The 27,545-nt window shown below is 45.3% G+C and overlaps 1 protein-coding gene and 1 long non-coding RNA gene across 23 annotated transcripts in view; one reads left to right on the top strand and one right to left on the bottom strand.

Annotated features, from left to right (window-relative positions):
* MSI2 (musashi RNA binding protein 2) overlaps positions 1-21,906 on the top strand; it is a 339,949-nt gene extending 318,043 nt beyond the window's left edge. For 3 of the 22 annotated variants that reach the window (XM_014522719.2, XM_006016080.3, XM_025210390.1), the window contains 4 exons: positions 6,289-6,465; positions 15,361-15,569; positions 17,419-17,496; positions 20,706-21,906. In XM_014522719.2, the coding sequence (XP_014378205.1) occupies positions 6,289-6,465; positions 15,361-15,569; positions 17,419-17,460 (428 nt within the window). In that variant the 3' untranslated portion in view covers positions 17,461-17,496; positions 20,706-21,906. Of the gene's footprint in view, positions 1-6,288; positions 6,466-15,360; positions 15,570-17,418; positions 17,497-20,705 lie in introns of those variants that run through there. The other 19 variants (XM_025210413.1, XM_025210408.1, XM_014522729.2 and 16 more) reach the window with 16 other exon arrangements.
* Positions 20,955-25,817, bottom strand: LOC112551153. Its single transcript, XR_003095345.1, has 2 exons — positions 21,900-25,817; positions 20,955-21,508 (listed from the first exon to the last, which is right to left on the bottom strand). It is a non-coding gene; the product is annotated as an uncharacterized LOC112551153 (long non-coding RNA).
* Positions 25,818-27,545: the final 1,728 nt, after the last annotated feature.

Below are 27,545 nucleotides of genomic sequence, written 5' to 3'. Positions count from 1 at the left end.
TTTCCTTGCTTTAAATAGCAAAAATGATTAGGAAATGATTTTACAATGCAACAAGATCGTAGGTGGCTGCAGCCCGTTTGCCTCTTGGCAGAGTGGATGCAGAGGCTGGGAATACGTATCTGATATTATCCTGGGTTCAGATCCCGAGAAGCACCGGGTACCTGTGATGCCCGGCGAACTTTACGGGGGTCAGGGTGCTCGGTGCTTCTCGGGACGCTGTCGCGAGATCTTGAATCGACGCGCAAGTCTGTGCCCAGAAGTGGCCCTGCTGGGCTGAACTCATCGGTCCAGCTTGGAGCCGCAACGTTAAGCAGTTTCCGTGGGTTTTGAAAGATCGGAGCCTAGGTTAATAATTTAAGAAGAGCTTGGGGCAGGTGCGTCAGCAGTGATTGAAGGAAAGAAGGCAAAGAAAAGAAGAGAAGAATTGGGAGAGCCCAAGAAAAGAATTGGGATGAGCTCTCCAAGGGTCTTAGTGGAAGTTGCTTTGAGTGTGATTTGGGTATCTAAACCCCTTGGGTCCTGTCGGCCCTCCCAGCTCTGAAGCGGAAAGGGTGCAACTTATGAAGAAACAGGTCCCTTCTCCCAGGATGTGCCACGCACCATAATACTGCATGAGAAGGAAAGGAAACCTCACTGCTGATCACAGTAATGTCAATATTACAATACAGCCAATGTTGCCTTTATTCATTTGGCCCGCTCTCATATTGGTTATGGGAGATAGCAGAAGAGCGCTCTCATTTTTTTTCCCTCCCTTCTATTATTCTTTAGAGGAAAAGTGAATGAAAACAGTCCTAAGCATTGCACGCGAGGTCTAGTTGAAAAATGTATTTGCTTCTCAGTTAACCTTAAAATGAGATGCCCTCGTTAGTGGAGTTGACGTGGCTGCCCCGTGGTGCCCCATCAGTAATGCCTGTTGGAAGGGCCGCAGCCATACTGCAAGGCATGGGCTCTTGTTCTGCAGCCGTGCTGGGCTGGGGACTGTGTTTCCGTACATCCAAGAGCCACCCGGTTGCCTGATCCCCTAGCATGTCCTCCACAACTTGGCATGCCACGGCGGGGGCTAGGGAGGGCGCTTCTGAAGCTTCTCCCAACAATGGTTGGGAGCACAAATGCTGCCAGGCCCCCGGCTTTCCTGTCGCTCCATGGCCCCGTGCGCTCGGGGCAAACGAGATGATGCCGGCACAAGACCACAGCCACCAGCTGCGCCCCGTCACTGGGGAGATGGAGCCCTCCAAGTTATCGTGCAACCAAAGTCTTGGCACGTTCGAACACCCCCACTCCTTCCAGACCCTCCTCCGCGCTCCCGGGTGACGGCAGGGGAGGGGGCGTTTTGGAAGAGCTCTTGACTTCGCAACACCCAGCCCCTGCCCAGCTGGCTTTCCCTTGGTTATGTTGGTGCCACCATCCGTATACCCGCACCACGGACACGACTTGCCTCGTCCCTCGGTCACGGCGCAGCCGAGCAGCACCGTCCGTCCCGGAGGTTAGGGAAGGTGTTGCCGGAGGGCGCCCGATGCTCCGGCGGTGGCGGGGCCCAAACGTGGAAGTGGCCTCCCTCCCAACCTGTCTAGCGAATGGAGGAGTATGTAGCACAGCCTTTGTAAGGTCGACATTTGTTTGTTGTTAAGAATCTAATTAGAAACATGAGAGGGAGCTGAATGGCTGCTTGCTCGGCTAATTAGCGACATGCACGAAGCCCACTTTGAACTTCAAGGACACCAAGCTATTAGCGCGTACATCAAAAATGGATTAAACTTCTGTGCTTTTATAATGATTAAAGATGAGCCGCTCGAGTGGAGATCCTTTTGTAAGGGCTGTGACAAGAGCCGGCTCCCTGATCGTGGCGGCTACGAGCGAGGCTTCGCGCGGCCTCCGTGTCGCGCTCCGGCCCCCGCGCGCGAGTGACACCATTAACTTGCAATATGGAAAATGGGATGAGGCAATAAAGACTGATGGTTCGCCAAAAAGAATCGCAGCGAAGCTGAGCGATGCGTTCGTCTGTCGTGGAGGAGACGGGGCCCGTGGAGATGTACAGCTTTCGGGCAGCACCGAGGCGGGAGGCAGGCTCGCTACAGTACCGCTTCTGCACAGCTGCTGCAGGAAGCTTTATGCCGTGCCCCAAGGCATTTCTCTCTCTCCTTCCTAAGCACTTGGGTTTCGGAACCCTGGATGTAAATGCAGTCGGGACTGCAGCGCCCCGACTCTCGGTTTGCATTATATAGTGGACAGGCGGGGACAGCCACGTTGTAGCTGGAGCCCCGCACACAGTTGCAGCGGTTTGGGTCATTCAAAAGCATGGGTTTGAGCCGTGCAGGGGTTTTGGGTCATTCAAAAGTGTGGGTTTGAGCCATGCAGGGGTTCGGATCATTCAAAAGCGTGGGTGTGAGCCGTGTCGGGGCTTGTTGCTGTTAGTGGAAGTGAGGTCAGTCATTCGTGCAAGCCATAGTGTGGACAGGAGCGCCTTGTGTGACGCTGCTCGCTCCAGTCGTGACTGCCAGGCTGAGGGTACTTCGCATCACCCGCTGCTTTCTGTTGTTATCCGAGCAATAGTGTGATGTGCAAAGCCATTTCCAGAGGGACGGCGGAGACAGAACAGCCTTTTGAAGAGCAGTGGCAGGCAGAAAAATAGCATACCTTGTTACCGCAGATACCTGCTCGCAGTGCCTGTTGGGTGCGTGGCTACTCACTGTGCTGACGAACTCCAGGCCACGTTAGTGCCAGGCGAAGAGCCCTGCGGAGGAGAGACAGCTGCATGTCACGGCCTCGTGCCTCGCCCGTGGATCCGTGGTCGCCAGGCCCCATGGGGGCGGTGATGTACGAAGCAGAAAGAATACGGCTTGATTTTTCCAGGGGGCAAGTCTGAGCTGGCTGGTGGGAAACGGTCTCTGGTTTTGAATTATAAGCAAGGGAGCTCTGTTTGCTGCTGGGCTCCGGTAGGAGAGGGTACTTAGGATGCCTTATTTCCCTCCGCCTCCTCTACGACTTGTACATCTCCCCCTGAGACGTGTGACATCGAAACAATGGTCGTAGCATTCGGCAAACGATTCGGGCTTCTGGAATCGCTCGACTTCCGCGTCTTCTCCCGGGCTCTTTGTAAGAGGCGCTGTCCGCTGTGCCCGTGCAGCACCGTCTTGCTGCCCTTGGTCCCTTCTGGAAAACACTCGTGTGCGCAGGGAGGGAAACTCGGGCTTTTTTTATTGCTTCTTCTGCCTGCTCGCAGTAGCAGCGCTCCAGAGGCCTGTCGGCACGTCGTGCAGGGGTTAAAAGCGAGCTTGATTGTGTTTGCCCCACTGCTGTAAGAAGTCGGAGAGGCGGTATCCTCTAAGGCCCCGAACATAGGACCAGCGAGCAAGGGCACCTGCATCTCCGCCACTGTCTTGCCTACGTGGCCTCAGGCAAGTTCCATGTCAGTGGTGGCAGGGGACCAGCCCGCGCTCACTTCAGTGACGGGTGTGAATGCCCAGCTCCTCTGAAAACTATGTTGGCCTGGAAAATGGGGGAAATCATACTAATAATGCTCACAAGGAGGGGTGGAGATATGAAATTATTTGATGTTTGTACAGCATGCTGAAGTGTACTGTGCTCATCTTAGTGTCTTGAGGCAGGAGAACTAATTACCCTGTATCTTCGCATCTGTGAGTGGAGATGCCACCCTCTCAACGCCTCCCGCGGCTCCACCTGCAGCATTTGCTCCTCTACCTCTACTTAACCCTCTGTATCGTGAAAGCATTGTGCAAATACTAATGGAGGCCTCCAGCCTCGTAAGGGAGGGAAGCGCCTTCTGCTCCTTGCGGCACTATGTGCACGGCAGCATGAGACCTGAACTTGCACACACGTGTGCGAGTACCTAGAGCAATGGGTGGTTCAGGTTGTCCCCCTGCAAAGGCAGGGGACTCCTAGATGACCTCCTGAGGTCCCTCCCAACCCTGACTTTCTATGATCTATGCCTCGGTGATGTCCAAAAACTACCTTTATCTTCGGTCTCTCAAGTTGGCACCAAAAAACGGCAGCCCCATAACCATCAGCCGCCTTTGAAAATGTAGGATGTCCGTGTATCACTCTATGCTGCCTGTGCCAGCCATAAATATATGTGCATATGTATATATGTATGTATATATATACCCCAAATGGAGGGGTAAGACCCTCCAGCCAGGAACCTCTGGGCTCAAGTCCCAGCAGGACCTAATATATAATAAAACATGCCATCTGTGCACCTAAACCCAAGCAACTATGAGACATGGCATCCAAGTGAACCCCAGATTAGCTGATTTGTGGAGCAGCCTTCCCTCCCACCAAAATAGCCTCCAAGTTTATGAAAGTTTGGCTCTAGATCCTGTTGCAGCTTGGGCCCCTGCCCCCCAAACCACAAACAAAAGAATTGGGTTGCCCGACGAGTCGCCCATTGGCATCTTCCGGTGGCTCCCGCTTGCCTCCGGGGCTGTGCCATCCGGCGTTACCCCTCCCCAGCTCATCGCTGCCAGCTCCGACCGCGTTAAGAGCTTCTTGCCGAACGGCATCTCCCTGACGTGCCTGTCGCCCTGTGTTGTTCCAGCCTCCACTGACATCTGTACCGGCAACGTTAAACGCTTACCCCTTTTGAGCAAGAACAGGAGCTGTTTTGCAGCGTGTCGTATGAATTTTTCATAACGAACTGAAGCAGCCTAATCTTGCGAGCCCTAAGTCACAGCAGCGGGTAATGGCTTTGATTTAAGGCGTTTTGTCTTAATGATCGTTCCTTGGGAAATGCCCTGCTGCTTTCCAGCACGTGTAGTTGTCATCCTAAACGCGGATGGCGGCAGCGCCTGCCAAATGGCGCCTGGCTGTTTTCTTCTGGGGAGGCGGAGGGGCGAGCCGTCCGGAAATTAGAGACCGAGCTCAACAAGTTGTCGGGGAGCATGTGCAACCGCCATAGAGTAAAGCAGGAGCAAAGAGGAGCTCGGGAAAAACAAAATGTGCAAAGAGACGATGGGCGCGGGGCGAAAAAGAGCCCACGGAGCAACGGGGCCTGAAACGAGGAGGGAGATTTCAGCTGAGAAAAGACCTTTTGAGTCACAGCATGAAAAAAACCCACTCGGTTCTTCTGTGCGCTCGCGCTTTCTTTTACTCCGGGGCCAGGTTGCAATTAGCCCAGGCAGCAGTCTGTCCGGGGGTGGGGGGGGCGTTTTGCTGGTCATGAGATGGCGGAGTTTCTTGCCTTCCCTGTTTTTTCTGCACCCCCCTCTACCACCGCCTCTTCCTTCTCCTCCAACGCAGCCACTGCAAGCTCAGGTCTGCTTTTGCTTTTAGTGGTCACCAGTGATAGCTGTGAAGGAGCGGCAGGTCTGCAGGTGTTCGGCGTGTCCTCCTGCAGCAGCAGCCTGCACGTTGCAATGCAAAGAGCGAGCACATCTTCGTCCTTGCTAATTTTTTTAAATTATTATTATTATTATTTTTATTATGATTATTATTATTATTATTATTAAAGCCCATCAAATGGGCTCCTCTTGAAGGAATCAGCTCGGAGCCTGATTTATCCAGCGCACAGAAATTGTTTCCAGAGGAGCGTGTCACGATTTTCCTTCCTTTAAACGCAAGCCGCTCCCTGCTTCTCGTGTGGCACTCGAAGATACGTCTGCATTTGCTACCCGACCCCTCTATTAAAGTGAGATGCATGCTGAATGTTTAGGGGCCAGATTCGGCTTTCCGCTGCGGTCAGGCCCGTGACGTGACTCGTTCTTCTGGATTCATGCTGATGTAACTGGGAGAATCTGGCTCCGTTGATGCTGAGATAAAAAGGGTGTCTATTCTAGTGTCCTGTTGGGTGTATGCCGATGCTCGCTTTTGGGGGGAAATGCGTGCATTTCTTTGAGAAACAAAGATGTGTCCACAAATATTTTTGATGGGGGTAAGCGGGCTTGGCTAAACTACGATGAAGGTAGCTCCGGTTGGCTCAGTTCCGCTTTCAGCCATTGCTCTTGATTATGAAATGTATTTCTGACTGTCATAACTGGGATGCTGTGTTTCATGCTAAAAGAGTGTGCTCCGCTGGCAGGGGAAAGCCGGCCCATCCTCCGGCGGTGTGTCTTAAGCTTGAAGACCTCTTGCCTCTGCCCCTGCGCTGGCTTGGATAAGATGCCTGAGTTGCTCTAATCAAGTTTTGCACCGTTCTCTCTTTAAATTGCAGTGTTCTTTCTCTTATTTGTGTTAATAAAAAAGAAAAAAAAAAAAGAAAAGAAAAAAATAACGTTGAAAAGACTAATGATAAGAAACGATCCAGTATCCACAATGATAGAGTCACTGTATCTCCAGGGATCCCTGATTACGGTTTCTATTCTTCGCCCGGTGACCAACGGGCTCCGTTATCGTATGCGGACTATGGTTCCATGGGGCCTCGGGTGGCTCAGATGCTTCGTAGCGAGCACGCTGCTTCAGCAAGTAACTCCCCCCTCCACCACCTTCCCAGCCCGGATCAGTTTAAGAGCCCAGGTTTGTATAGCATTTCATTCCTTTGGGGGAAACAAAAGATGATTTTTTTTCGTCGCCTATTTAATGACGCACGAAACCGGGCCTGCATGCCAGTTCAGTCCACTACAGAACCGCACCTCAGCCCTTTAACTTGGGTCCGTGATTTTTGACTGCCGTTTTTCTACTAATCCTACAGGGTTGGATGGATGATGAAAGCCCTGCGTTCTTCAAGGGCCTCACCCAAAGCCCGGTCGAGTCGGCGGTATCCTAACGCTCGTGCTCGCCTTGCAAAGCCTGCAAATCCCTGAGCAGAGCGTTTTCAGCGGGCTTTGGATCAGGCTCTTGTTGATCCTTGAGAAAGTATAGTTGAGGTGAAGAAGTCGCCCACAGGGATTTTTTTTATCATTTTATTTTACTTTTTTATGTTAGTTTTGAGGCTTGAGTTTCTCAACCCTGTGGGGGGGGAATATTTTATGACCGAATGTTAAATGTAGACTGTATACCAAGAGAAACAGATATGCCTGTTTTATACCTCTCTAAATATTTCACCTGGTTTCTTTCTTTTTTGAAATACTATGTACCTTCGCGGTGCTTAAGAGTGTTATTTTGTCATCATGTGTAATTTACTTCCACAGTATGCAAACGCCTGCAATGGATTGATCTTAATTCTTGTATCCTGCAAAGTTTTTCATGTACAGCAGTAACCTTATACCTACATCTCTCCATTTCCTCCCCCCCCGCCCACCCCAATCTCCCTCTTCCTAGGTATTGAATTGGTTGAGTTTATTTGCGTGGCATTTCATTGCCCGACTTGGTCATGCTTTAACAAAATGCCCTCTCTTTTCCCTCCTGGAGAGGCGTTCTGAATCCACTTCAGCGTAATACACCATATGCTAAGGCAAATGTCATAATGAATCATGACTTAGAAATTTCTCAAGAGTTTATCGAAAGAGAGTTTATCTTTCAATGGTGACCTTTCGTGTTCAACACTGGATTAATTTGTGAGCAGGCTCTATGTTAACATGGCAGTTCATAGGACAAAGTACCAGATAAGCTAGCCTCAGCTCTCTCCCTGTCATCGCTCCCAGCAGAATATTTTGTAGTGTTATGAGCCTCCAACCTTCTCATATGCCTTGAGCGGCTTGGCTTCCTCGCATAAATTGGCTGTTGCTAGAAGTGCACTTTGGAAAGCAAGCTACGTGCATGTGAAGAGTCGATGAAGACGGCTCTGCTACAAAGAGCAAGGATGGTGTAATGCTGCCAAGAAGAAATATTTGGAAGTTAGCGGGATATTTTAAAAGTCTCTTACCTTTTTTATTATTGGAAAGAAAAGGCTCGTCTCTACAGACGTGCCTTACAGGGAGCGGATGTTGGAGCACGGAAACCACCGAGGACACGTAGGGAGAGAGTGTAACGACGATGAACTTGTATTTCCCTAGAGCCAAATGCGTCCCCAAGACCTTTCTATGTCACCAGCGGCGCAATGCGCTGCACCAGGCGCTCGCTGCCTGGAAAAGGACAGCAGGAAAGGCAGCCCTTTCCGGGGAATACTGGCTGCTTTTTCACAGTGCCTGGCAAAACTATGCGGCCTCGAGTTCAAGAAGGGGCAAATTATCATGGGGAACTGAAGTAAAGGGAATTGAAATCAGACAAAAGATTACTCGGGGTGAAATGTGGCCAAAATGGTTAAACTGCCCCACTATTTTGAAAAGTGTTCGGGTGGCCTTTAATGTCTGAAGGCTCCCGTTGAGTCTTTTGTGTAAGCTGGGGCTAATAGACCCAGATGTGCTCCAAGAGCTTCCTTAGTGTGCAGACCGGTTGCTCTGCTGTGCTATCGCTGTATCCAAGAGAAAGTTTGAAACCCATTTTTTAGCGCTTTTATTGCTTCCCACTGTTCGGGAGCGGCACAGAGCTTCCCAGGCTGCCTTCAGCAGGGAGTTAGAGCCGCCGTTCAATAAAACGGAGATTACATCCCTTCCTATCAAGAGGTCTCCCCTGTCCCTCTTCTCAGTTGTCAACCCCGGTGACCTCAAATTAAACAGCCCCCCCCAAAAGTCATCAATCATTTTTTTGTGATGTTTTTCTCCACAAATATTGCTGTACCTGAGCTTCGTAGAAGTTCGTGACCACCAAATTGAACCAGTTTATTCTAGGCCTGCCTATTACATTATAGACCTGTGGGGCCTTTCAAGTATCAATTCGTAGCTCAGCAAAATCCCCCCGGCCTCGGGAGTTGAACTATGACAAGAGTCGCTGTCAAATGCAGGCACCGTTAAATCTCCGAAGTCCAACGGAGGTGAGAGAGAAGGAAAGACTCCTTGGTGGTTACAAGACTCAAGGGATCTGGGATTGACTTCCTGCCCCACCAAAGTGGGTTTTGCCCTCTGGTTGCAAGGGGCTCGATGGGAAGTTCTGTCCACACGTTACCGTCAGTCTTGGCCTCCCTCCTTGCTATACCGATGTGTCGGTGAGCTCCCTTGAAAGGGCTTTTTAGCTGCTTGCTGTGTCGGACCGGGTCCTGAAGGCAGTCAGGAGGAAAGGAGCCACCCTGCGGGACTTCCCAGGTATGCACGTGTGCACGGCAGGAGGGGCGGTCTCAGGACACTCCTTTCTTTTGCACCGGGCCTACAGGGAGATTGTCCCCTGCCCACCCCAGTCTCGCCTGTCCTGCACACCTGCTTACGGGTAAGGAGGCGAAGAGCATGTTCTCCAGTCCCCGTAGACCACAAAGTAGATTAGCACCTAGTTCAGAGAAGAGACAAGAAGTCACTGCCCCCATAACAAGCCCAACAGCTAATTGGAAACAAAGCAAAGCAAGCACCGGATAAAGAAAACCCGTGCCCCAATTCCTGCCAGGTCAGTCGCATGCCTCTCCTCGACTGCCATTGCTCTAGGCCAGCGGTTCCCGACCTCCGGTATGGGTACCGCCAGTGGTACACAGGCAACCTGTCAGTGCCACACATTAACAGGCTTATTATAAATACTTTATATGGCAAAAAGGTTCAACTGAAAAAATTGCTGGTGGTACTGAAGGTTGTCACGTTTTCGGTCGGTGGTGCACAATCTATCAGAGTTCGGGAACCGCTGCTCTAGGCATTGGCTCACCCGACCCGCAAGGTAAAATAATCCCTGGAAAGGGGTGGCTGGCTGGGTCTGAAAAGACGCACCGCTTCAAGGCCTCATGCTCAGGACCCGTGGGTTTGGGCGAGATACGAATCCCAGACGTATCCAGACTTGCCTACCTCTCTTGACCCTGATCTGCTCCGATACATGCTACTAACCCCTCGAAACGCGTGTTGTGCGCGTAAAAAGCTCTTTAGGTTGGAGTGAATGAAGCTGGAAGCGTTAGACCCTCACGATGCTCTGTGCAGGAGCAATTGCTTTCCTGTGCAATTGCTGGGTCAAACCTTTTAAGACATGTTCAAAGTGAGTGGTCTGAGCAACGAGATGTCATGGGCATGATTCAGTCCCAGAAGCGGAGGAGGAGGTGACTGTGCTTACCCCGGGTAATGCCGAGGCATTAGAGAGGGTATTTCATGGTAAGCTAAACACTTGCTTTGCACAGGGGAGCTGGAGATAGAAGCCAGATAGCACGTCATTACAGCATTGCTCAGACTAGGACCCAAAAAACCCAGCATTTTGTTTCCTCCAGTGCTACCGCACAACACGGTCCCCAAGCAATATGTCAGCAAAACTCGCTTCTAACCTTTCATTTCTGTGACCCGGTACCTGCTTCTGCCCCTAAGCGGTACCTAGAGAACTGTCTTGCTTTCTTTTCAGGCAAGAGCTTTATTGCAAGGCACGGCTCTTCAATGCTTTTTGCTCCCCCATGCTAAAAACAGCAGTAGTTTGGGGCAGCTTTCTCCTTTTCCTGTGCTTGAGGTGATAATTGGAAACTTTTGAGTAAAAATATGACCTCAAAGGACCTTCATTCTCCTTTGTGGCTTGAAACCATTTTTAGGTTTTTATTGTTTTTTGCTCGGTTTTAATCTGAGAATCAAATTATTTACAGGTTTCTATTAGACCGGGCTTAAAAGAAAATACGCATTTCTTAACAAAGCACCTCACGTTTCTCTGTCTCAGAGAAGTCATTCAAGGTCCTTTTGCTGCTTTTTCAAATCTACTCTAAAAACATCTCCAGATCTCACTGAATTCAGACGCTGATATTGTAAGAGGGCAAATATTTAGCAGCTCATCATGGCTGAGTGAATCATTAAAATATGGCTTTCTGCAAAGTGTTTAGTCTCCTGGCAATTATGAGAGCTTTCCTGTTTCATTTACTCGGCCTAGAGCGAAGTGTCAGCTCTATAAAAGCTTCCAAACCCTCCTATAAAGTTTCTGCCGCCACCTACTTTGTAGGCCACGCACAAAGATGAGTCTGAACATCCTAAACCTCTGTAGTGTATTTACAAGATAATGGATCAGTGGGTGTGCTTTTGTGCGGCACATATTTCTGCAGTCAGTTCTGTGATCAGTATGTAGTATTAAATTGATGTTCAGCGGATAGAAAATTACCTTGCTCTTGTATTACATGCCCACGATCAGACGGGTGTTTGAATAAACAGTTGCCAACAAATTTTTGGATGTATGAAAACTACTGTTCCCAAGCTTTGTACAGCTGTAAATGCAGGTTGTTCCCCCCCCCCCCCCCCCCCCCCCCCCCCCCCCCCCCCCCCCCCCCCCCCCCCCCCCCCCCCCCCCCCCCAGCCCCTTTCAGCTAGATTTGAAGACGCTGATAAAGCAAATGTCGTCTTGTCATCCATGTATGAGTTTGCAGTTGCAAATTAATGATGCAGAGCTTATACTCTGGATGCTGGCGTGTATGCATATCTTATTAGTTGTGGTGGTATGATGACTTATTGCTAAATGACTTGCGCTACTACAGCTAGCAGCATGCTGACATGAGTCAGGCACGCCAGGAGGTGAAGCCGAGCGTCCTGCCATAAGCCTGGGAAATGTGGCTTTGAGACCACTTCGGTGCCCGCTGGATGTTCAGTACCTAACAGGGTATACTTCTGCCCTGTCCCATTTTCTTCTAGCTCGGCACGCAATGAAATCTTCTTCCGGTGAAGTATTAGCATCTGTTTGATGCTACCCTGTGCACAGTCTCCAAAGCAGGGTCAGCATTTGCTCAGTAAAGTATGCTTAACTTCCGCTTGCCACCGTGAACAGAGCGACGCTGTTGTGCAGTTCACTTACGTGCCGCGTCCTACTCTGCCAGGATCATCGTTTTTAATGAACAAGCAGGATCTTTCCTCCCACACCTAAGCCGCACTTCAGCGCTCCCCGGCGCAGAGACAATGCTTGATTCACCCCCGGTAGATCGCAAGAGCGCGGAAAGGCGGCCTCAGTGCAGTCCATCAGAGCCGGGGAGTCTTCGAAGCTGATTCTGCTGAGAGGTGGCTTGACTGTCCTCCTCTTCCAACAGGACTTCCATCCGGTGCAAAATCAGTACAGCTTGCCCCGCGGGCGAGGAAGATTTACACCTCACTGAGCCTCCAGCTCATAGTTTTTCCTTTCCTTGTCTCACTTCTGGTTGGGTAGTTCCTGTAGTTGCTTCTTCGGGAATCGCGGGATAAATGCATTCAGCATCAGTGTCCCGAGCGCTCCTGCCCCAGCCGTTCGCTCTTTCAAATGCATTTTCAAGTGAAACTATTTGAGTCTTTTAAACACGTCATTCCTCTTCCCTTCCCGCCGGCTCCCACCAGCCGAAGCCACACACGCAGCACGATAGAAGGCAAATACCTCCTCTCTTCTGTTGGGGGACTGTATGCGGTGCTTGCAGAAGGACACGTGCTCTGATCTGGTTGCTTCTGGCCCTACTTTCTCTTGCCTTATGGTTTTTCACAGCACAGCAGTGCTGGATCCCTGTACGGCTCGTTAGAAGCTGTCGGAGCTGTTGTTTTCTAACTGGCATAATTTAGAGCGCTGTAGCTTGCAAACAGAGGGATATGTTCATCCCAGGTTTAGTCTCCTTTAGCTTTAGTGGGTTATGCCACGGATAGATTTAGCGTGGTACGTAAACTTGTTTTAAATTAAATTTTCGGTGCGTTTCCATGTCATTTTTCCCAGTTGCTTCTTTACCACGTTGTTCCGACTTTGGGTTTTCCCAGTAGATCATGAAACGCAGGCTTCAAAAATCACCTTTCTTTTACGGTCAGGCGAATCCTGCTTGTTCAGCAGTGCACAGAGAGTCGCTAGGAGCCGCACCGTTAAGACGCAGCCCGTTCCAAACCCGTACGGCGAGTTGCCTCGTGTTGCCTTGCATAGTAATGTACACTTCGCCATCCCTCGCTTCCCCTACGCACGCACCGCAACGAAAGAAGTGGCGCTCCGGCCTTCTCCGTGTCGTGGATGCACAAGTCTGAGAGCTCTCTCAAAGCCCTGGCGCTGTTTATTATGGGGGCTCGTTAGCCGCAGCTCGTGACTTCCGGGTGACGGCAGGACTTTGGGGGCTCCTTTGTTCTTCAGTCCCGGGCGCTGTTTCCAGCTGCCTTCTGGCATGTTTTCCTGTAAGGACCGTGTGTGTCTGTCCTCCTTACCAAATGCCCTCTCCACATCGTTGTCAATTGGGCGCCCAGTAAATTTGCAGTGGCTCCCTTCCCTTCTGTGACCTGTTTGAGGCCCGGGGATTTGTTGAGATGGGCGAGCTAGGTTTTTTGTACGACTAGTCAGTAAAACCTCTGTCCATTTGCTTGAACTGGGAGAAAAAACGAGCGTGGAAGAGCGAGATAAGAAAGGGCTTTGGAATATCTCAGCTGGGTATTTTTCTTTGCGAGTGAGAAGGCCAAGAGTTATCTTGACATTTAATCCTGGATATTAAAAATGGTGCTTTGTTTGCCAGCGCACTCCAAATAATCTGTTTACTCTCTCTCCCCTTATTTCTTTTTAACTTGCTCGCCTAGATGATCTACTTACTTTCCCCTTTTACCAGTTGAGAGCCACGTTGCACCATTTCTTGTGAAAAAAGTAGTGTCGTGGCCAAGCAGTCGGTCGCCATTTGGATTTCTGCCGGCTAATTCATCCACTTGAGACGTATTTCACCCTCAGTGATGCAACGCAGTGGGGGCTTCTGGGTGGCACCAGAGATCCTGAACAAGCACGTCTTGACAGACTTAAGACACCTGAGGCAATGCTGAATGCCACATTGGCCACTGGCCGCGAAAGCGGCATCAAATTTTGGTGTAAACGGTTTTTATTTTTAATTGGAGTCCGTTCTAAAAACCCACTGTGTTCAATGCAAAGATCTTAAATGCAGTTGCCGCACTTCCTTTACTCCTGAACATTTGCCGGAGGCTCAGCCACGGGACAGGCCAAAACCCCCAACCCCGTTTCCACCCACCCAGCCTGGAGCAATGGGGGAAATACAAAGCTGTGCAGCTTGGGGCTGTCTCTAATAGCTACTTTATACTAATAATTAAGAGGTAATGAAAGGTTGGGCATGACTTCGCAGCATTTAATTTGACTTTCTGTCTGTGTCTAACTTGATAGGGCAGCCCGTGCCGTTAGTTACGAGGTTGAACCGATCTGTTCCACTGGCGGTGTAGATCAGGAATAGAAATTCCCACCTCTTTGGAGTTGATCTTGATTAAAGCCACAAACTTCCCTATCTGTCGTAGGCAGGAAAAAAAAGTAATAAGTCGTGCCAGACGACATTTCTTCTGCTGTTTTTATCCTTTCTTTATTCTTAAGCCTGAATAAGTGAAGGACCGTAACACCAACGCCGAGCAGGTCGCAGTACATGTATACGTGCTACCTTGTGCTTCGAGGGGATGTTGAGGGTTGGGCCTGACGGTGCAAACTCTCTGTGCACTTCTGTAAGGGCCTCACAAGTGACATAAGTTAGCTTTCCAACTCACAGCAAACCATTTCCATTTGAATCTTCCTAGCCTGCTAACCTTTCTTTTTTGCATTGAGGCCTTTTACTCATAAATTTTACATTCGGGAGCAATTACAAGAAATGCCAAAGACCTGATCATCTAACATGCTTTAAGATCGAAATTTCTCCTCTAACATCATTTATTATTTACATTGTTTTTCCGTCTCAAAAAAAACCAAACAAACCCAAAACACACCAAACCAACGTTAAATTTCCTTTTACTTCCACTTAAGGAGGTGAGTGTAACGATCCTACAGGATTTATTTATTTATTTATTTATTTGGTTTTGATCTTTCTTTATCATTTATTGTGGTGATGTCCCAAGTGCAGTCCTGGAGGTAGAGGTAGCTCTCTGCTCTCTGAGATCTAAATGAAGAAAAAAAAAATCTCCTTTGTAGTAGTAGTCATAAAAAAAAATTAAAAAACCCTCCAAAATGTTCCATTCCATACCATGTTAAACCCCCCCCCCCCCCCCCCCCACACCCACACACACAAAAATCAAGTGTTGAAAACCTTACGTAGCTTATAAGTAAAAGGGCAGGTTTTTCTAAAGTATCGAATGGATCCAAAATCGATTTTACTAGACATGATTTGCTTTGTTTGCTGTCAACATTTTAATATCAATATTAACACAATGTGTAGTCTAAAACTAGTTCCTTTGTAGTTTGCATGGGATGTGAATGCTGTCTCGACGTGCCCAGATCTAGAAAACTTGTTACTACTGCATGAGCATCAAATCAGATGTTGAAAAATATCTATATATTTTGTGATAATTTGGTGAAAATGAGCTCCTACAGTCTCTGGTTGCAGTAGTGTGTTGAATGATTGTTTCTATATATATTTATATATATATTTTTGGAGCTCCAAGCTTCTTAGTAGTATGGGCTGACTATTATTCAGTACTTGCTCTCCTATCGCATGGCCTTGGTTAAGTGTTAGAAGTTGGGCCTAGGCTGTTTATTCTAGTGTTTGGCTTTGTAATAACTGTGCATGCTCGGCTTCCGGCCTCATACCCAGCTTTATTCTCTGCACACCAGTCTTGAATAGCTACAGTGCTCAACCGAATTTTGGCGCACCCGCTTCCCCGGCAGGCTCCAATCCAGCCCGGCCAGGAGGATTCCCAGGGGCTAACAGCCCAGGTCCGGTCGCAGACCTCTACGGTACAGCCAGTCAGGACTCCGGTGTTGGTAATTACATAAGTGCTGCCAGCCCTCAGCCAGGCTCTGGCTTCGGCCATGGAATCGCTGTAAGTAACCGTTTCTTCCCTTTCTCCGCTTTAGTCTTTTGAATTTATCTCAGGAATATTTTTGAGGGTTGTTGTTGGGTTTTTTTCTCTTACAAATGAATCGTGCGGTGCATTGCTCACTTAGCCTTTTGCCGTTTAGTGATACTATTCTCTAGAACCTGCTGAATTTAACTAATAGACTTGTTTCAGAATTGCACACTCTGCTGCCCTGTCACTCGAATTATATTTGGAATTGAAAACGTGTGTATGACCTCTGCTCCTCCCTTATGGATTCAAGCATCTATCTATCTAGCTATCTATCTATCTATCTAGCTATTCACCCACACACCTACCTATTTACCTTAGGCATTTAAAAGTTTCCGGTAATGTTAAAATCGCTCTGTGTCCATAGAACGACCACTTTAGACCAATGCACCAAACTGCAAATAACGCACCCATCTTAAGGAAAAATGACCTTTCTGCTTATTCTCTATGAGAGTCCGATCCTACAAACACACGTGCTCCTAACCTAAAGCACACCAGTAGTTGTATTAACGCAAGCATGTGGGTAGCCCCATTGACACAGAGTGCCGCAAGTGTTCGGTGGGATTTGGGGTCTCAGTACGGCCCTGAGGAAGGGAAGTTAACTCCGCGCACTGATAACCGCAAACATGTTAGTTCATTGCTAATGCTTCTTGAAATTTGCAGGTTACAAGTAAGTCCCTAATAATTATTTCTCAAGTCAATGGAAAATATGTCTTTAATGCTGTGTGGTTCTGTAATCTAACTAATATGGGCGATGGAAATTGGCTTTAACACAACTGCATGCTGTTTTTCAGATTGGATTGTTTTAGCTGTGTGTGTTAGCATGAACGTGTCTGAAGCTGCTTACTGGCTGTGAGTCTTTGAGACAGGGAGCCAGCCACCTAAAAGTGTTGTTGGTTTTTGGATTGGGGTTTGGGTCTTTTTTTTGATGCAAAAACAATGAGAGCTCTTTTGAATTGTTTGATATTTCCTCTTAAAAATGAAAAATGTCAAAGGTAGAGGTACTTTCAGAACCTGAGAGGAATATTAAGGACTCAGGCAGACTGCTCGGAGGAGAGACCCAGTGCAGACAAAGTTCCTGAGATTACGTACATTTTATTGCTTTTTTTGTTCTGATGTTTAAAGAAAACCTTTCTGGTTGGGCCCTGGTATTTTGAAATTCTTGTTCGGTTCCATTCCCATCATAAGGTCACTTAAGTAACTTGGAAATCCCTTTGGATCAGTTGTACTATGAAATGTGGAATATTATTATTCTGCTTAGAGCGACATCAATTTAAAGTGCCATCTATCACCATTTACAACACCCCTCATTTCCATTTTTCGCCTACAGAAAAAGACCTGTTTGTTCTTGAAACTCAGGCGCTCTGACCTCTGCAATCTCCTGATTTCCAGCACTCCACCCCCACATTTGGCATCTGGCTTTGTCTGCACTAGTGTTTCTTTGAAAAAATATTGTGTATCCGACATGCTGATTTGACTGCCTCCAAATTCCTCCTCTGCCCCAATAACCTTACCAAGAACGTGGCAGCCTTTTTGTAGCTGATTTTTTTTAACATTGTCCATTGACTAACTCCTGATTTAAAAAAAAAAAAAAGAAAAATCAAACTTTATTTTTGTAAGAGGGGGAACAAGAAAATTACAGTCTTGGACAGGTAACGTGAGAGTTTAACACGTCAAACCATTAGCGACCACAGAACGGAGTTCTTTAATACATATTCATGCTGGCAACACAGTCTTTCAAGTCCTTTTGATAATTTCTTGCCAAAAATAATAATCTGTTCCCATGTATAGAGCACTGATGACCTTAACAATTGTACAATTTTAGGGACCCTTGATTGCAACGGCTTTTACAAATGGATACCATTGAAACGTTACACATGGTTGGTTGCCATCTCACTTTGAGGTATTACAGTATTTTGTGCTGAACTATCGTTTCCCTTATATTTACTTTTTAATTAAGTAATCGATTTTTTTCTTTTTATATTCATTTTCTTCTTTCCTTGGCCTTTAATCATTCCTTTTTGTGATTGATTTACTCCAAATCAGTCTCGTGGGTTGGAAACTGGAAGATAACCAGAAGTTAGAACCTCCCCAGAAAGTAGGACCTTTCGGTTTACAAAGCTTAAAACAGTCATTCTGACTCTTAAAACCCCCGTGGAATAAGTGATAATGATTCCCAAAATCCTTTGAGGAAATGAAAACGTGTCAGTCAACGGCATTTCTGTGAGGATTATGGATTTGCTGTGAATGCAGTTTTCTAAAAATAGGTGAACACCTTGTTGTATTGCAAAGAAAAACATCATTTATAATTAAGTGCTGTACCAAATGTTACGGCTAAAAGATAACATTGTAACTAGTAACCATAGAGCAATTATCAAGATTAGAAAAAAATAAACCTAAAGCAAATTAAATTAAAGATATTACCCTAGTAATGCATCTTTGGAGCGCTGCCAGTTTCCTACCCTTTTAACTGAGCTCAAGTTAATTAAATGTTTTAAAAAATTGGCCTTTTGGCATATTCATCTTTGCAAACAAAATATTCTTACGCTACGAATAGTGTAGATTAAAAAGTTAGTCGATACAAAAAAGAGAAGTTGTGCCCATGAAACCACTCGGGTTTACCTGTATCGTGTATTCTCCATATAGACCAATATGCTGTAAATGTCAAATTTTATTTCTATTGATCCTTTGCTAGGAATGCATCTGATCGATCTCCCCGGTTATAAATTCCAAATAAATCCATGAAAGTAAACTTGTAAGGACAGAGAGGGTGGGAACCTTACTGTATTTGTGGAGGGAGGTATATACGTGTTTAAAAATATGTTGGTGCGCAAGAGGGGATGCATATATGTGGGGAGGGGAGCAAAGTAGGGTCAGGCCTGTCCTTAAAACCCCATTGATTCTAAGCAACGGGAATTTCTGATTGTTGTATTTAGTGAAAAGATCCCCTTGATTGGGTAGCACTATAACGATAATCAGTTTCCTTTAAAATACGGCAAGAAAAGGTGGTCTCTCTCCTGCACCGTAGCATAAATGTGAGTTTCAGATAAAGCTTGAAGTGTGTTCCCTGCACTAATTTGGTCCAGTGTCCTAGAGAGAGGGTAAAACGTGCAAGCGCTCTTGTTCTTAATCCTAGTTATTGGTACGTAATGGGATGTCTGCAAGGAGCAGGTGTAGACTCCTTCACAATTACTGTGTCCACACCCGTCATAAAGACAAGCTGCGGCACAAAGCATGTTGGGGATTTTAACAGAACACTGTAATTTTGAACTAATAATGCTGAAGAAAGGCAGTTTTAACAAGATTAATATAGTGCAATCATTTTAAACTCACCACCACACATCAAATTGTAACCACTGTTTACTGGCCAGTGTTAAAACTGCAACCATTAATGCCTTAAAACCAGGAATTGCTCCTAACATTGCTCATTACTAATAGAAGCAGATTGCTAGGCGAGAGAATGATCCCTATGATTAGTTTCTCAAGGACAGTGGAGTTTGACACGTTTATTGTGACAGCGCCTCCTCGGAGCATCTCTTTGCTCTTTGCACTGTGGCTTCCTTTTCCACCTGTATGCAGCCCCAATTGCTCCTGCTACAGCGGGTGTGCTAAGACGGCTGTTTTCTCGGTGCGCTGTACTTTCTGCAAAGCCAGGCTCTCCTCTTGATACTGAGATGGGATACGACAGCATTCAAGCTTAGTCCTTAAAAATTACATTATTTCAAATTGTCAGCAGTGGAGCTCGAGCGAAGGGCCCGGCTTTTCTGCGTGCTGTCAATAGGCAAGCTTTCTGCTCTGCCAGGATCTCTCTCAGCCCCTGCCGGCTGGAATATGACTCCGCTGCAGGGTTGGTGGGGGTTTTTGAAAGCCATTGTTTTCTACAATGAAGTTTAAATGGTAATTACACACCTATGTCTCAATCCTTGCCAACACTTACATAGATGAAGAGTCCCATTGAAGTCAATTGGATCACGACTGCGCATAAAATGAAGCACATGCCTAAGTGTTTGAAGGATGGGAGACGCAGGGGGTCTGCATCCAGTTCTAAAAGTCATGGCTACCGTTGCGATGCACCTGTTAAAAGTTGTTACTATTTTTCAAGTAATTCAGCAGGTTTCACACTATGCAGTTGGCACAGCCTTGTCACTGCGCAGTGCCGTTGACGCACAGAGGAGCTTTTTTTTCTGTTCTTTCCACAAATCTCGTCCTTTTAGTGCTCCCAAACAGCATGAGCACGTTAACTTTAAAAGCCCATGCACATCCCTGGCTTGGCAAAGGGACTTAAAACTAGTGGGGCTTATCTTAGCATTTGTTTGACCTTTGGAAAGGTATCCGAGGTCTTTTAATTCTGGAGTCAGTCTACGTCACTCTCGATCGCATTTAAAGCAGATTCTGGCCCAAATAGAAAAACCAAATTTCAGTTCGCTTCTCCTAGCAGTCATTTATTTTTCTTCCATGGCTGACAGGTTGACCCTTGACTCCATGCAGTTTGCCAGTATCCTCTTTAATTTACACACTCTAAATAAGTCCTGGTTTGGCTATTTCAGTCCTTTTTTGTATTTCAGTGGAATTGCACCTTGTGCTAATAGCGACCCCCGATCCTGGGTGGTGCTTGGGTAGAGCACCGGCTTCAACAGGATCGAAACACTTCAGCATCCCCTTTGCTCGTGTTCATCACGTGTCAGTTCATGGCAAGCGGGGTCGACTGCACCAGAGCAGCGGGGCCGGATTAATGCATCGGTAAACTAGGCACATGCCTAGGACCTTAAGTGAAGAAGGGGCCCAGTTGTGCTTATTTTACATCTTATCATTATTGAGCGAAAAAAAGTAATATAAAAATGTCATCTTCAGCTGGGAGCCCATGAGTTTGTTTGCCTAGGTCCCCACTAACGGGTTAATCCAGCCCAGTAGCGCGGCTCTAAGCAGCAGATAAAGGCCTGCACAGGAAGGCCCCTGAGCTCAGTAGACGGTATCGTTGTAATGATATAGGGAGGTGGACAATAGACACCGTAAAGAAATCCACTAGATTGAGGGATGTTTGCATTTCCTTCACATCCGGTTGTGCTGATTTTTCTTTTTCTCTGTTCTGTGTGTTCTCTTTATCCTTTCTAGAGTATATCTGGATGTCCAGGCAAGACAGGGCGAAGTTTCTGAATGGTCCCATGTTTAGGTGATATCATCAGACTTTGAGCACTACATCATCACCAATAACATACACAAACTGGAGGTGGCACTCTACGGACTTAGGTTGTTTAAAAATCTCTCATCATCTCATGAATCTGCTGTACTATACAAACAGCTTTTAAAACATGTATATATAATCCATTTCTCTTTTGTTTTATTTTCTGGATGGGTTTTCTCCCCCCCTTCCCTCCTCCCCCCCCCCCCCTTTTAAATCGATTTGAATCACGTTTTGTTTTCATAGCATTTTGACATAGTCTCGTAGTCACGTAGATCTATTCTTTGTGTATCTAGTAAAAAGCCTAACCATACTATAACTAACTGTTTATATTAAGGGTTTTCTTTTTGTTTTCCCTCCTTTTGATTTTTTTTTTCCTTCCCTTTTGTTTTATGTAGTTGTTGCTTAAAGGATGCTGAGACGATAACGTGATTCTCAGTCTTTTGGTACCAATTCTGAAACTGTAAAAACTCTTCAGGTGGAATTTTAGCGCACACTGAATTGTAGGTAGAGCAAGTGCAGCAGGTGGGCTGAAGTCAAGTCTCTCGTTTGTGTTGTCTGGGAGCTGAGAGTGTAGTGGCGTAGCAGGTCTTTTCATTTGTGATGTCTCTGTTAACCTAATTCTATCTATTTTCGGCAATAAGGTAAGGACTCCAAAAGTTTTGCGTGTCCTTTTTTCTATAAGTGCTTTTTTTTGTTGAAAGAGGTGATATAAGGTTTTTTGAACTTGTGAATCCTGAAAAAAAAAAAAAAATGACTGTAAATACAATTCCATTAACTACATATAAACTATTAAGAAAGAGAAATACAAACTATTTTTGTGATGGAGTCGGTCTTAGGCAGTTTCTCTACTGAATGGAAAAAAAAATAAAAATTAAGTTTTAAACTTCTAGATCAACTGCCAGAGCTGGCCCATAAGAGTTAGATTAACACTGTTTAGCTTGCTCTGTAGGTGTGTTAGACCTTCTAACTGTACTAGCGTCATACCAGCATATTAACTAGTCATATGTGCACAGCTTAAAAATTAACAGTCTAGTTATATTTTTTAATTTAACAACTGCTTTTTCCCAAGACTGAAAAAGAAGCTACAATTTTACTATTTAACGTATTTAACGTTCGAAGCACACCTTTTTTAGTTGTTGTTTTAAATTAGATCAACTTGCTGTCCAGTCATTTCAGCTGCTCGATATGTCCTACAAAGCTTGACAGAGAAGAGGTTTCTCTTCCTCATTTCACGTGCTGTAGGGAGAGCGGTTTTAAAGCTTTGCATTATTACCTTTTTATCCATTATTTTCTATATTAACGAATTAGGAAAGCAACCTTTTTTTTTTTTTGGGAATACCTCAGTGCTACAAGTATCACCCTAGAAGTGACAGAAGATTTTAATTTATTGTAGATGTAAACAGAATTAAAAAAAAAAATAAAAAAAAGTATAAAACATCATTGCACTGTGACTGGTGGGGCGAAAACTGACAGTTTCCTATTTGCACATGTTTAATATTTGGCTGTTATATATATGGTCCTCTGTTGGGGGAGGAAACTTATGAAGGATATTTTTTAATTTAATTTTTTTAATATTGGTAAATAGGCCTGCAACAGCAAAATAGAAGTACAACATGGTAGGTGGCATTAAGAACATACTGTAGTGTGGATATATTTCTTCTTTTTTTAACGTAATATTGACAAGTTTTATTAATATTTTTTTAAATTGTTACGTTTATAAATTTGGTACTTTAGGTACAGCCAGTATAAGACACTGAATGCGACATTTGTTAAAAAGAGCTGCTGCACTCTTATTTTTGTAAATTTTACTAACAAGTAGACTAATGTAGACGTTCAATAGACAAGGTAGAGCAAGGCATCTTTAACAAAAAAAACACAAAAAACAAAAACCAGGCACCATACTGCTAACGGAAAGGAAAACACCTTGTTTTTCTTGTTTTTAAAAACATGCTTTTTTGTGTAATATTTTAGGTTTTGGGTTTGGTTTTTTTTTTTTTTTTCTTATTTCAGAACAACCAGGTTTAAGCAAAATGCTGGACGCTTTTTAAATATTGAGACTTGATCAAGTAATAATAAAAAATAAAAATAAAACAATTCTTTAAAAAATAAAAATTAAAAAAAAAACACACACACAAACAGCAAACCAAATTCCCTGCGAGTCAATGTATAAGTCAGGGAATTTTTTATTAATATTTTGTCAATGTTGATGACGTACTGTACTACCATTTGTTTTTCCTCTCCATTCCCTATCACCTCACAGAATATTCTTTGTTGATCATTGTTGTATGTTAATAGTGTATAAAATGGCTATCTTGTAAGAGTGCTGTCCTGATGCTAGTGTAGTGAAGTTCCCCCTCTCCTCTTTCTCTCTCTTTCTCTTCCTCTTCTAGTACATATTGGTAGGTATATCGTAATTAAGGTTAAAAATTTAGATGTAGTTATTCAGATTTAGGACCAGTAAGGATAGAACTTTCTCTTATTTAAGAAAAAAAAATGCTAATGATTTTTGGGCAGTTTTTCCTTTTGTTTCTTTCTTTGTTTTTTTTTTTTTCCTCTTTTTTAATTTTTAATTTAATTTTATTTTTTGCTGATCTGATGTGGTTTCAACTAACCAAAGGTCTCACAATGTTAAAAATGCTGGCAAACTCTTAAGGCATTTTGTAGATCCCCACCCTTGACTTTAAAGAGGGGGTGTGCCATACTACCTTAAATGCTAACGCTAGATATGCAAAACTGGATTTTTTTAATTTATTTTTTAAAAGAGGGAGGCATGGTATATTAAAATGATTTTACTAAGAGAAAAAAAAATATTTTTTTAAGAATGCTCAGAAGAAATTGATAATCTGTGTGAATATGTTTTAGATGTTTATATACCTTTTGAAAAGTCCCAGTGGCCCATAGCACAAATATTGTGGAACCTGATATGTTTTTGATGTGGCTACCTAGACTAAGGTTCACTTTAGTCCCCCACTCATCTAGAAGTCCATCTCAAAGGATTTGATTTGATTTGTAAATTCCTTTTTTAGCACAAAGGATGCAGCTACATCTTTATTTTAGTCAAGCATCGCGACAACGGGTCTCGCCCTTTTGTTTCAAAATCCCCCCGTTTAGAACAGTGATAAACCCCTCCCCGACCGATGACCGACCCCTCCTCTGGACTTACTGGAACGAAATCCCTGCCTAGTTGTGCAAACGGGCAACAAAAGCAAAATACCTCCAGCTGTGTCTCGTTTAATGTGGAGCTCCATAAAGTGGGACCACCCCCAACTGGATCATCCCAGCTAGACAAAGCCTTGGCTGGGATGATGTAGTTGGGGCTGGTCCTGCTTTGAGCAGGGGGCTGGACTAGATGTGACCTCCTGAGGTCCCTTCCAACCCTCATTGTCTATGATTCAAAGGTCCATCACTTAACGTGGAGGCAGGCCCATAACGGCACGTGGCTATGCCACGTGCACCTGGTAGCTTTGGGTGACTCTGTTGATGCAACGGGCCTGCTTATATCCATCATCCCCGTGGCACTTTTGGAAGGAAGTGCCGTATCCAGGATAATCAGGAGTGTAATGACCCTCTTTCCCCAACTCCCCCTCCAAAACAAATTTGATTAGTGATTGGCTTGATTAAAATGAAGACCGATCTGTCCTTTTTTTTTTTTTTTTTGGTTTTGTTTTGGTTTTATACTTCATAACGTTCATTTTAATTTGAATTTGTAGCTTGGACTTTAAGGTAGCATGGCTCTGTTGCTGTAATTTTTTTTTCATTGTACAGCAGTATACAGCTGGTGAATGTTACACATCTTGCTAGACTAGTTAAATCATTGGGTAATTGTTGGTAATAATGACCTGAAAGGTGTTCAGATTTTTTTTTCCCCCTTCCCTCCCAGCTATAAAACCTATAATGCTATTTTGATCTTTAGTGTGAATGAGGGCTAGTGACTTAAGCCACAGATCCCTTTCTGTTTCATTTTGCCATTCATTCAGTGCAACATAATCAATAATAAAGCAATATAGTTTACTACATTCTTACTGAAGGTCAGCCATGGTTATATATGATATTGCATATGAAACTGTTTACAAACACTAACTCGTAGCTATCGTATGCTGTGGAAATGTTTCTCGAGTGGAACTTTTTTGGATTTTTTTTTTCTCGTTTTGTTTTTTTGTTTTTATTTTTGTGTGTTTTTTTAAGACGCAAAATGGTTGAAACAGAAACTGGAGGTTGGTGTAAGTTTGGGAGACAGAGTGCATTGAAGACACACTGGCAGATTCTGTGGTCTGCGTACATACACTGTAGAGTTTCATAAGTACAGAATCGAATTCAAACCCATTTCTGTGTGCGGACACTACATGAGGAGATTCTGTAACTAAGCAATACTTTAATACTGTAATAAAATTTACCAAAAAGCGAAATAAGTCGTTGAAATAAGTAAATCTTAAGTGATCTGTCTGCAAGTTACCAAACAATCGGAATGTATTGTCTTGACAGAATTTCATTTCAGATCAGTGTAAAATCAAAGCGAAAAGGCTTTGACCAAAAGCTGGAGTCACCCATGCTATAATGCTGTATTCTGTACATACTCCAACACCACGTGTGGGATCTCTGTGTGTCATTAGGACTATAGTGGGTAGCAAATATAATTCATTATATGTCTGAATTCCATCAGTAATCGAATGCGAGTCTAAGCATTTCAGGTGGTCATAAATGTACCTAAAGAGTGGCAGGCCTAGCCCTTCCTTTTATACTTTAGTATGAACTGATGAGAACTTTGGTAGTGACCTTTTTTTTTATATATATACATATATATGTATCTATATATATCAAGCATCTTTCAGGTCTCTGTGTATGGCTTTCTAAAGCCCTGTTGTAAAATACTATGTGGATGGGGGTCTCTCACATCACAGATGTGGAAAGTATAATTTTATATTTGTATTTTCAAATAAATAAGTTTGTGAAAGGTTTCCATCCTCTACTGTGGTCCAGAAATCAATGTGTTTGTCTGACAAAAAATAAAATAAACTGTTTTGAACAGACTGGTGGCGTCCGCTTCATTACCAGCGTGGTCAGGGCGGTGCTTTCGGACCGAGCGGACCCACCGCACTCCTGTTTGCCCCTCTTCCCCTCTGTTCTTACCGTAGCTTGGCCACGCTCTTCACGGATGCTGGAAGCAGAGAGGCACGTGCCTACTCTACTGGGGTTTTTTCCTACTGTGACTAGCTGCAACAATGGGCACAAGAGTGAGAGCTCACCAAGATGACCACCTTCATGGCACGTAAGTTCACGTCCCTTCCCTGGCAGACAAAGGCAAAGCAGCTTTGTATGATATTAGGAAACGCCGATGCCTTTTGTATCGAACAGGCTTAATCAAAGGGGAGCTGCAGTCACTGGTTTGCAGGATTACCAGTGCTCCTTCCTGGGGGCAGCCTGGTCATGTGCCTGAGTTGCAGGCCAGGGTAGATCTGCATGTATCTACAGTTTTACCTTTGGGTGCCAGATCTTCCAGGCAGCTGGGTACAGTGGGAACCATTAAAAGAAAGTGACATTTTGCAGCCTGCTAGAATGCAAAAGGCATGAAATGCCGTGCGAAACGCAACAGGCCACCGTGCAGTGAGCATCTGCTTTTAATAGGTCTCCTTGCCCACAAAAATGTACTACCAAAGACAACATACCCAGCTCTTTAAATTCAAGCTGGTGGCAGGGGAGAAAGGGGAAGGGAAGCAAAAAAAAAAGTTGTCCTGATAAGACAGTTTTTAAGCACTAATTTTATCCTCAGGTCCCCCTTAAGTAAAAATGACCACATGTGACTAAGGGCAAAGGACAGTATTTAAGCAATGCTATGGGACAGCAGGTTGCCTCAGGTTTATCTGGCTCTACCAGAACTGCAAGGCCACCTTTGCCAGAGCCATTGCATGTCCGTTCCTAAGACTTTATTGTAGGGGTTTCACAGTGAAAGGGGTTGGGGGTACTAATCCCATCCTGCAGAGCGAGGATTGATGTCTCAGTCGAAGACATCAGTTGGGAGGTAAGACTGAAGCCCAGGGAGGCTTTGCTGATGGTGCGGTAAAAATTCAGCGTGCAGGCTTCAGACACGCACGTAAGTACCTGGGGTCCCAGGCTGGTTTGTCCTCACTGCTATCGCCTGCGTGGCTAGATTCAAGCTAGCAATCGCCCTTCCAAATGGCAGGACTGAAGAAGGGCTCAGCCACGCAATCTATTTACATCAGTGTTAGCAACGTGCGCACACCGCGTACACGTGATTCTGGTGTAGAATCAATAATGGCAAAATCTGGGGGTAAATCTAAGTGACACTGGAGGAAGGAGCTAGCCTTGCAAATAGGCTATTACCTGATGCCTGCCACTTAGTGGAAAGACTTTGTAATAAACACCCTATCCTGGCATTGTTACACTGGGTCCCACTGTACAAAATCCATGTAACTGCATGGTGGGTTCAGCCTCATTTCACTTGACCTGCCTGAAAAGTCAACTGCAGTTTGCAATCTGACTTACCTTCAAGAAGCAGGAGTCCCAGGTTCTAGGCCATCTCACCAAGGGGAGATTTGATCCCTGCATCTCTCTGATTTCCTAGCACAATTCATCAGGCCACCGATGAGGTATTAAGCAGCCTTCTTTCCAGCCCTCCTGGTTGAAGCTGGGCCTCTGGGAAACCAAGAACAAGAGATGCATGGGGCCAGGAAGAAAAGCACAAGCTGGGGAAATGTATGGCTCAGACAGATGGCTACTACTGTAGAAAGGTGTCCCTGACTCTAGTTCCTATT

This window comes from Alligator sinensis, unplaced genomic scaffold (assembly GCF_000455745.1).
Source record: "Alligator sinensis unplaced genomic scaffold, ASM45574v1 scaffold118_1, whole genome shotgun sequence".
Taxonomy (NCBI): domain Eukaryota; kingdom Metazoa; phylum Chordata; order Crocodylia; family Alligatoridae; genus Alligator; species Alligator sinensis.
This window is presented reverse-complemented; position numbering and strand designations above follow the sequence as displayed.